Below are 10781 nucleotides of genomic sequence, written 5' to 3' on the forward strand. Positions count from 1 at the left end.
TACTGTACTATTGGCTTGAGAAGTACAAAAGAAGTGAATGAATGTTGTATTAGTTGTAGTAAAGACATTTATCGAGCACTCAGTACACTGTACTATTGGCTTGAGAAGTACAAAAGAAGTGAACGAATGTTGTATTAGTTGTAGTAAAGACATTTATCGAGCACTCAGTACACTGTACTATTGGCTTGAGAAGTACAAAAGAAGTGAACTAGCTGAAGTAAAGACATTAATTGAGTACTCAGTACACTGTACTGTTGGCTTGAGAAGTACAAAAGAAGTGAATGGATGCATCCCCATTTTACAGGTGAGGAAAGTGAGGTGTAGGGAAAGTCAACGATGAACGTCGGGGCAGCTGGAAAACCAGACGGGCCATCAAACCCCAGCCTAGTCTCCACCACCTGCCTCAAGGAAGGGCCATCCCTCCTGAAACCCCCACTCCTAATGCGCCTGCGTGACGAAGGCGTGACTCAGCAGACCAGGGACGGAGCGGCGGGGCGGTGACGTCGAATCGGCGCGACGCCCTCCTACGGTCGCCGAGGGCCCGGAGAGGCGGGCGGCGGCGCCCAATTGGTCGTCCGGGCGGTGTGATGTCATCGGTGCGCGCCGGGGAGGAAGGGGAAGGATGACTCGGCAGAAGTGAGTCGGCTTCCCCTGCCGGGGCGGAGAAAGAAGGCGGGGCGGAGCCGGTGTCTGGCGGCGGCCGTCGTGGCTGGGCAGCAGGTGAGGTGGAGGCTTTAACTGATCTTTTGTCCAAGAGGTCGGGGTGGGGGGGACGGTTCTCTTTAATAATTATAATAATCCTACTTGTTAAGCCCTTTCTGTGTGCTAAGCACTGTTCTAAGCGCTGGGGTAACCATAATAATGTTGGTATTTGTTAAGCGCTTACTATGTGCGGAGCACTGTTTTAAGCGCTGGGGTAATCATAATAATGTTGGTATTTGTTAAGCGCTTACTATGTGCGGAGCACTGTTCTAAGCGCTGCGGTAATCATAATAATAATGTTGGTATTTGTTAAGCGCTTGCTATGTGCAGAGCACTGTTCTAAGCGCTGGGGTAATCATAATAATGTTGGTATTTGTTAAGCGCTTACTATGTGCAGAGCACTGTTCTGAGCGCTGGGGTAATCATAATAATGTTGGTATTTGTTAAGCGCTTACTATGTGCAGAGCACTGTTCTAAGCGCTGCGGTAATCATAATGTTGCTATTTGTTAAGCGCTTACTGTGTCCAGGGCACTGTTCTAAGCGCTGGGGTAATCATAATAATGTTGGTATTTGTTAAGCGCTTGCTATGTGCAGAGCACTGTTCTGAGCGCTGGGGTAATCGTAATAATAATGTTGGTATTTGTTAAGCGCTTACTATGTGCAGAGCACTGTTCTAAGCGCTGCGGTAATCATAATAATGTTGGTATTTAAGGGCTTGCTATGTGCGGAGCACTGTTCTAAGCGCTGCGGTAATCATAATAATGTTGGTATTTGTTAAGCGCTTGCTATGTGCAGAGCACTGTTCTAAGCGCTGGGGGATACAAGGTGATCAGGTTGTCCCACAGTTTTAATCCCCATTTGACAGATGAGGGAACTGAGGCCCAGAGAAGTGAAGTGACTTGCCCCCAGTCACACAGCTGACAAGTGGCAGAGTGGGGATTCGAACCCATGACCTCTGACTCCCAAGCCCGGGCTCTTTCCACTGAGCCACGCTGCTTCTCTGAGAGCTCACCTCCTCCAGGAGGCCTTCCCAGACTGAACCCCCCCTTCCCTCTGCCCCCCACCACCCTCTGGTCCTGCCCCTTCCCCACAGCACTGTGCATATTTGTATATATTATTTATTCCTCTATTTATTTTGTTAATGATGTATGCATATATGTACGATTCTATTTATCTTGATGTCTGCGCTAGACTGCTTCTTTTTGTTTCGTTCTGGTTTGCTCTGCTGTCCGTCTCCCCCGTTTAGACTGTGAGCCCGTCGTTGGGCAGGGATGGTCTCTATCTGTTGCCCAGTTGTCCACTCCAAGCGCTTAGTACAGACTGCGAGCTCATTGTGGGTAGGGATCATCAATCTTTATTGTTGTATTGTATTTCCCCAAGCGCTTAGTACAGTGCTCTGCACACCTCACTTGCTTAATAAATACGTTTGACTGATTGAACCAGGATGGGGGAGACGCCTGAACCTCCCCGCCACCCCTTTTATTGATGATGTTGGTAATCTCCTCATCCAGTTTTGCTAGAGCCCTAATACATAGCAAATGTCCAGAGAAATTACAGTGAGGAGCAAAGAACTTAATTCATCTTCTCTCCGGTAATGTAATCCACTTCTGTGTGTCGCACAGTAAAAGAAATGTCGTTTCTCTAATAATGTATAGTGATGAAAATACTTTGCATTAAAAACTGGAATGCATTATGGCAGCATGAGCAACCCACATAAGGAATTAAAGCAATCTAATAAATTTGCTGTTTCATGGTGATGTATCTCTGAAAGATTAGAAAACTCACCTTTACCCTAACGGTGACTAACACTTATAGCTCTTCGGTTACAATGTTTGTGCCTTCTGGTTGTGGATGAACAATTTTTCTGGACTCTAGCTCACGACTAAGCTCAGTCATCTATGATTCTTGATCCAGATGACTCACCAGGAAACAGCTGTTAGCAGTTTATTAAACAAACATTCACATTCTTTTAGGTGACTTTTGGACTCTAAAGACTCTTGGCGCCATGGAGTTTCCTGACTTGGGAAAACATTGTTCTGAAACAACCTGCAAACAGCTGGGTAAGTTGGGCTGATGGAAAACTAATTTAAAATGGACAGTTAGGATGAATTCAGAGGAAGAAGTAGGGATTCTTTTATGTTAGTGTTACCAAAGTTTGTTTCTTCCTTTATTCTACCATACTTCAAGACCGAGCCTGGGAACCCCACTTCCTTGGTCAAATACAATTTTGCTCTTCCTACAGGAGAAGGAATGATTACTTCTAAATTTTCATAGGAATTTTTTTTTTTTAGTGCTTCAGTTTAAAACTAATAAATGTCACCTCCTGTATTGTTATATCCAGAGTATTGGTTGATGATCGGATTCCTGTACAGACTTCAAGTATTTCTCACTAGTAAACCTTCATCCTTCTATTCCATATGATGAAAACTGGCTTGGGAGGGTGGGGATTAAAAAGCTGGAAGTGAAATTCCACTCAGCCAGATCTCAATAGAGGTTCTGCTTTTCCTCCTTTGCACTGACTTCTCAGGATTTGCCGGTGCCTCAATGCTCTCCTTGCTTGCAATATCAACAGTATTTGAAGTTATACCATGAAGAGCAGTACATTAAATCTTGGGGGAACATACCCCCAGAAAATTGTAGGAACTGATCTTTACCCTCACAAAGGTTTCAGTGTAGCTGATTACCATCATTTGTTTAAATTGAGTGCACACCGTTTTTCTATAGCATGCTTTCACTGTGTGTTTGGCTAGGTTACTATTAGGGAAATTGGAAAACTTATGTCTAATAGCACAAACTTTCTGGGTACATAGTCTTGGCTCAGAAGAAGCGGTTTGTGTCCGTGGTGTCAGACAATGCGTTCAACTGGTGTCTTCCTTAACGTGACTATAACCTTCACTTCTAGAAGAACTGGATGAGTCTAAAAGGAAAAGTCCAGAATAAAATACACTAATTTTTACCTTAAAACTCCTTAAAGCTTGTGTTTCTTTTTCCCTAGATTTTCTTCCATTGAAATGTGATGCATGTGAAGCAATCTTCTGTAAAGATCATATTACTTATACTCAGCATAAATGCACTTCTGCATACAAGAAGGTAAACTATAGCAGACTGGTTTTCCAGTTTCCACATGAGAAGTTGTGTTTGGAGTATTTCCAGAAGGGAGGAGGGGGGAAGGATTAGTCTTCAGTTATGATGCACAGGGTTAAAACTACCATTCACTTTATGTTCACATGTTAGTAAAATGTATACTGCTGAATTTTTGGTGTAGGACTAAAACTGGAATCTGAAACTGCATTCAAACTGATAGCTATTGCATAGTTGAGCCAAAAGCTATGCATGGCAAAATTACTTTGTGGCCTTGTATGCTATCAAACCTTTTAAGATTATTTGTAGCTCTTGGGTGCTGTAGCCTTTAACTGCCCCTATCTCAAAACTATTTCTGGCTTGTTTGGAAAATCTAATATCTTGCCTTGGTTTCTTTAGGATGTGCAGGTCCCGATATGTCCACTTTGTAACATTCCCGTTCCACTAAAAAAGGGAGAACTGCCAGATGTGGTGGTCAGTGAACATATGGATAGAGATTGTAAATATGATCCTGCCAAGCAGAAGCAGAAGGTAAATATAATTTTCTGGTGACGATTTAGTCGACACGCTGGATGGATGACCCAACTGATTGTAATCCTATTTTCTTAGTGGAAGAGGACTATACCTTAAACGTCCATGTATCTGTTTTGAAGCAACTGTCTGAAGGGCAAGTCTTCCTCCCCCTCCCCCATGCTCCTTCGGCCAGGATGACTGACTTGCTCAGCTAATTTAAATGTTAATACAGTTCCCAGGACTTTAGTGTTCAGTAAAAAAGAAATGAGCTGCAATTTTTGTAACAGAAATAGGAAGTAATCTTTAATTGAAGAAAGTAGTACATTTTCTCTTTGCCAGCTGTGGTTCTTAGTATTCATATTGGATTTTCAGAATACTATTTTGGCTTCTACGGCTTATGATTTGGAGGAATCGTGGTTTTCTCTGGCCATGAAGAACATTCCCTGTCATTTCAAACCAGCTGAATCTGGGATTTGCAGTTGTGCTTTATGGCTCATTAGCATTACACCAAAAACTTAATTGACTGTTTAAACAAAAACTAGTGGTCATCTTGAATTCCTGGACAATGCTAATGAACTACTGATAGTGTCAGAGTCATAAGGAGACCTAAGTGCCAGAGTTCATTCAATAGTATTTATTGAGCACTTACTATGTGCAGAGCACTGTACTAAGCGCTTGGAATGTACAAATCGGCAACAGATAGAGACAGTCCCTGCCCATTGACGGGCTTACAGTCTAATCGGGGGAGACAGACAGAAAAAACAATAGCAATAAATAGAATCAAGAGGATGAACATCCCATTAAAACAATAGCAATAAATAGAATCAAGGTGATGTACATCTCATTAAAATAAATAGGGTAATGAAAATATATACAATTGAGCCAACGAGCACAGTGCTGAGGGGAGGGGAAGGGAGAGGGGGGAGGAGCAGAGGGCAAGGGGGGAAAAGAGGGCTTAGCTGGGGAGGTGAAGGGAGGGTAGAGAGGGAGCAGAGGGAAATGGGGAAGCTCAGTCTGGGAAGGCCTCTTGGAGGAGGTGAGCTCTAAGTAGGGTTGTTTAGGAAGTACTAAAATGCTTTGCAGAAAGGCTTGAAACTGGCTTAAAATCCCTTTTTGTTTTCCACAAACCTTAAATTTTACCAGGTGCAATGGAAATAGGGCAGGATTTAATGCCTTTTATTCCTTCGGTCTTGCTATCTGCTAGTATTTTCAGTTACCGAAACCTGTATACCGCTGGGTCTAGTGTTTTGGAAGGATCTACCGTGAACATTCTCGTAGGATTGTACTCTAGTTGTAACAGAATATGCTCCGGGTAAACAAATTAGGCTGCTACAGATCGACTCTTCTCCTTCCCCTTAGGGATGACTTCCAGAGTTTTGTTCAGATCTTCCACTCCTAAACTGAATAACAAATATCTTGGCCCTTTGTTTTTGCCAGCCAGACCATTTCTCAGGCTTTTTAACTGCTCATTAGCTTCTCCTCCAAAGCATAAGTCAAGTCAATTTTATCACTTTTAGGAGCCCAACTGAAAAGTAAGATTTAACTCTTAGCTGTAATAAGTTATTATGGATTAGGCTAGGTATTAAAATTGGGTACTTGTTTTATGGTACTTCTCATTACCCACTAAAGGAATAGCAAAACACTACCTCAGACCTTCTCTTTTGCTCTTAGATTTTCACGAACAAATGTTTTAAGGAGGGATGCAAGAAGAAAGAAATGATGAAGCTGGTTTGTGACCAGTGTCATGGCAACTTTTGTATTCAACATAGGCATCCTTTGGATCATGACTGCAAGCGTGGTGGCCGTCCCATTTCCAAAGCTGGGTAAGGAACTAGTGCTGCCGTAAGAATCTAAAGAATATCCACTCACAGTAGATATTAGTCCCATTCAAATGGCTCAAAGATCAGTAGAAGTTCTTTTTATGTGAATTCTTATTATGACCAGTCCCGTGGGCCTTGTATTTGGATTTTTTTTTCCCCGTGGGAAATATGATTTGTTCCTTCCTCAAAATGGATTTTTTTAAATGCCCCTCAAATGGGAAAACCAGATTTTTAAAAATTGCTTTGCAGTATTCCTCTGGGCATCACCTTGTGCCACCTCCTTAAGTGGCCAGGGCACTTAAAATTTTGGCAGATGAGGTGCTGAGGGAGCCAGTGCCTGGATCCTGGACCCAGGTTCTGATCTTGGCTCTGACACTTGTCAGCTGTGTGACCTTGGGCAGGTCACTTCAATGCACTCTGTCTGCTACCTCATCTGTCAGATGGGGATTAAGATTGGAAGTCCCATGTGGGACGTGGACTGTGTCCATCCTGATTAGCTTGTATCTACACCAGTGCTTAGAACAGTGCCTGGCCCATACTAAACATTTAAATACCATAAAAAATGAATTTTTTCCATCACTTTTTATCATTTTTTTCACCTGTACTAAATGGTCCATGTAGAGGAAACTAGTAGTAGAGGCTGATTGGACTTAAGACCTCCTATATTACTGGAAAAGTGAAGTGAGAAATTTAGAAAAAGCAAAATAGGGGAAATATTGGAATTGAGGCAGTAATCCTAGAAATCAAGGATTCGGTTCTGCTAGACCAAAATGCTGTGCCAATTTGACACCTGGAGCGTGTCATAGGTTGAAATGGTGAAGTTAAGATACGTTTGTATTGGAATGAATAAATGGTTAGCTACATCTCATGTAAGCAAATTAAGCCCATTGTTCTCTTCTCAACTGGTTAAGGATAATTTAGTTAACAAGTCAGCAAATTAATGAATCCCATCATTATTCGTTCTGATCTTTATAGGTATGCAGCTATAATGAGGACCTCAGATTCCAAATCATCAGGTGCTTCCAGCAAACTGCCTTCCAGTTGGCTACCTAAGCAATTCAGGTATTAGTCAAAGTTATATGCTGCTTTAAAATTAACATTGCATAGGACAACTAATGGTGGTTATTTGGTGCTCGGTAGTAACTTAATTGTAAAAATCCTAAACCATACCACTAGCTCAATTAATAGGCCACATCTTATATTACATGCCCCACTGACCTATAACGTAGATTTCCCTTCTACCTTCATCGTTGTAATAGATAGTTAACCTTTCAGTCTTTGAACTCCAAATTATAAAAGCAATTCTTATGTTCCAGGCTAACACAAAGCTTAATCAAGCAGTAAAAATTTGCAGCTGGTAACTGAACTGCTAATTTCTTATAAACTAGAAACCTTTCTTGGTCTTTAATTAAACACCTATGAAAGGACAAAACCCTGAAATGTGTTAACACTACTTTGTTCTCTTTCAGATGTAAAGTGAAGAGTTGATTGGTCATCTGGTCTCAAAACTGACACCAAGCTCACTTGTGTTAAATTTAAGCAACAAACTTCTATTTACATTCTTGGGGGGGGGCCCCTAACAATTTAAGCTATTAATCTTTTGTAAAACTACCTTTAGCATGTAATGTTATTTCTCAGGGAGTAAAATACTTTTCTGTAAAACTTATAATAAAGCTTTTATTATAGACTTTTACATTTTTCAGCTTGTTTTCATTGAGACAAAATAGAAAGTATATTTTCAATCAAAGCAAATCTGGTTGCAGAGGTGATTGCTTACCCAACTTGCAGAGGCATGAAGCAAAGTATCCAGGTTTTAATTTCCTGTCGCGTTAGATCCTACATGAAGCCAATAAAGTGTTCAAGGCAACAATTTGACAAATCCAGCAATAAGAGTAGAATTTGTAAAATGAGATCTCCCTCAAATAGTGAGGCAAAGTTCAATAGTGTCTTTGCTTTCAATGGTTTTTAAATAGCAAAGCAGGAGTCGCTATTGATCCCTGTGGTGATACTGAAGAGGATCACAATCATTGTAAGCAAGGGCCCACAAACTGGCGTAGGGGAAGAATAACAGTTACAGTTTGGCAAGTTATTGAAAGGATCTGAATTGTTCTGAATTCATGATAAATTGGGGTCTCAAACTATTGGCTGAATGTTTGTGTGTGGCATTTATTAAGTGCTTTTGATATGCCAGGCTTTATACTAAGCACTGGGGTAGACACAAGCTAACCAGGTTGGATTAAGTTCCTGACCCATATAGAGCTCACAATCTTAATCCCCATTTTACAGATGAAGTAACTGAGGCACAGAGAAGTTGTGACCGAAGTTGGACAACAGGTGGCAAAGCGAGGATTAGAATCCAGGTCCTCTGACTCCCAGGCCTGTTTTCTGTCCACTTCACCATGATGCTTCTCATTCTAATGGTTGAGTCAAGTACTGTCTTGGGCTGTTGACCTCAGAAGGCTCATCACAGAAGAAGACAAATATTAAATTCCTGAAAAACAAGAGGCCTATCTTTAGACCTGACAACTCTGCAGTTATCTGAAGGCCACAAAATGATTCAAAGAGAACGAGGCCTTGGAGAAGTCTTCCAGGCGAGGCAGTATGATGGAATGGAGGTAGAGATGGGGGTCTAATAATAATGTTGGTATTTGTTAAGCGCTTACTATGTGCAGAGCACTGTTCTAAGCGCTGGGGTAGACACAGGGGAATCAAGTTGTCCCACGTAGGGCTCACAGTCTTAATCCCCATTTTACAGATGAAGTAACTGAGGCACAGGGAAGTTAAGTGACTTGCCCAAAGTCACACAGCTGACAAGTGGCAGAGCTGGGATTCGAACTCATGACCTCTGACTCCAAAGCCCGGGCTCTTTCCACTGAGCCACGCTGCTTCTCGAAGACTGATTTCTAGATCCTAATTGGCCACTAATGCCAAACACATAATTTTATGGTATTTGTTAAGCAATGACTGTGTCAGGCACTTTACTAAGTCCTTGGATAGATGCAAGTTAATGGACACAGCCCACGTCTCACATGGGGCTCACAGTCTTAATCCCCATTTTATAGATGAGGTAACTGAGGCAGAGAGAATTTAAGTGACTTGCCCAAAGTAACACAGACAAGTAGTGGACTCTAAGGTCTGTGCTCTATCCACTTGGCCATGTTGCTGTTTTGCTTAATATGATCTCAAGCAAATAACTGTGCTATATGTTAAGGGCTGATTGTGGGTGAAACACTGTACTAAGCACTGAGGTAGAAGATAATCAGCTCTCAAGTGGGTTCACAGTCTAATCATTTAACCTCTGTGTCTCCATCTCCATATGTAAGATGGGTAAAATAACTGCCTCTCTTTATAGGGATGTTATAGGGATGTTTTAAAGGCAAAATAGGGTATTAAAAGTTAGCTGGAAAAAAGTTCTAAACAACTTCAGGATATTAGAAATAGTGAGATGGCAGAGTGCAGACAGATTTGAAGGCAGATAGCTGGGCACAGAATAAGTGATTCCCGAAGTCTGCTTAAATCATTCATGTAGTTGAACATCAACTTTGTTTAGCAGTGATCTCTTTTCTTCTGTTTGCATTAGTAATAATTGTGATATTCAAGCAGCAAGCCGCAGTAGGCACGTTGTAAGCAAATTCATTCATTCATTCAGTAGTATTTATTGAGCGCTTACTATGGGCAGAGCACTGTACTAAGCGCTTGGAATGGACAAATCGGCAACAGATAGAGGCAGTCCCTGCCCATTGATGGGCTTACAGTCAAATCACATAGTCTCATGCACTCCTCCACTTCAAAACAGGGAAGCAGCGTGGCTCAGTGGAAAGAGCACGGGCTTTGGAGTCAGAGGTCATGGGTTCGAATCCCTGCTCTGCCACTTGTCAGCTGTGTGACTGTGGGCAAGTCACTTAACTTCTCTGTGCCTCAGTTACCTCATCTGTAAAACGGGGATGAAGACTGTGAGCCCCACGTGGGACCACCTGATTCCCCTGTGTCTACCCCAGCACTTAGAACAGTGCTCTGCACATAGTAAGCACTTAACAAATACCAACATTATTATTATTATTATTATTATTGAAACCTTATTTTGAAGGCACATCTCCTCCAAGAGACCTTCCCTGACTAAGCCCTGCTCTCCTTTTCTCCCACTTCTTTCTGCGTCTCCCTGACTTGCTCCCTTCATTCATCCTTCCACCCATCCCCACAACACATAGGTATATTTGTAATTTATTTATGCATTTGTACTATTAACCATCAGACCCTCTCTAGACTGTGAGCTTGTAGGCAGGGAATGTGTCTGTTGTTGTACTCTCCCAAGCGCTTAGTACAGTGGTTTGCACACAGTTGTAGGCTGGAGGTAGGGGAGGGGCTGGGTTTTTGTCTCCTTGGGACCCCGCCGGGGTGGACCCTCCCGCCCAGGCAAGGGTCTCTTCCAATGCCCCCTGGAAGTCGGGGGGAGACAGGGACCGGAGCAGGTCGCCCGACGAGCCCACCTTGCTGGCCCTCTCGTTTGAAGGTCCTCGTGCCAGCTTGGCTGCAGTCCCCCCGCAGCCATCTGGTACTCGCCAAAGCACTTAGCACAGTGTTCTGCATGCAGTAAGTGCTCAATAAGTATCATTGATTCATTGTGGGAGCGTGTCTACCGATTCTGATTATATTGCACTCTCCCA

The 10781-nt window shown here is 42.5% G+C and overlaps 1 protein-coding gene across 3 annotated transcripts; it reads left to right on the forward strand.

Moving 5' to 3' along the window:
• Positions 1-604: 604 nt before the first annotated feature.
• Positions 605-7810, forward strand: ZFAND2A (zinc finger AN1-type containing 2A). 3 transcript variants are annotated; one of them, XM_007666522.4, is made up of 7 exons: positions 606-720; positions 2677-2763; positions 3699-3793; positions 4184-4315; positions 5969-6120; positions 7093-7179; positions 7587-7810. In XM_007666522.4, the coding sequence occupies exons 2-7, from the start codon at positions 2709-2711 to the stop codon at positions 7603-7605; spliced, it is 540 nt and encodes a 179-aa protein (XP_007664712.1). In that variant the 5' UTR covers positions 606-720; positions 2677-2708; the 3' UTR covers positions 7606-7810. The 3 variants fall into 3 exon arrangements, with proteins under 3 accessions (XP_001511763.2, XP_007664712.1, XP_028903536.1); XM_029047703.2 differs by lacking the exon at positions 606-720 and adding an exon at positions 2127-2294; XM_001511713.6 differs by lacking the exons at positions 7093-7179; positions 7587-7810 and having other exon boundaries at positions 605-720; positions 5969-6124.
• Positions 7811-10781: the final 2971 nt, after the last annotated feature.

The sequence above is a fragment of the Ornithorhynchus anatinus genome, chromosome 2, assembly GCF_004115215.2.
Source record: "Ornithorhynchus anatinus isolate Pmale09 chromosome 2, mOrnAna1.pri.v4, whole genome shotgun sequence".
Classification (NCBI taxonomy): Eukaryota; Metazoa; Chordata; class Mammalia; order Monotremata; family Ornithorhynchidae; genus Ornithorhynchus; species Ornithorhynchus anatinus.

Coding starts and splice junctions, on each gene's coding strand:
- ZFAND2A (XM_007666522.4), top strand. CDS start 2,709: ATGGAGTTTCCTGACTTGGGAAAACATTGTTCTGAAACAACCTGCAAA. Junction 2,764..3,698: donor AACAACCTGCAAACAGCTGG/GTAAGTTGGGCT, acceptor CTTTTTCCCTAG/ATTTTCTTCCATTGAAATGT. Junction 3,794..4,183: donor GCACTTCTGCATACAAGAAG/GTAAACTATAGC, acceptor TGGTTTCTTTAG/GATGTGCAGGTCCCGATATG.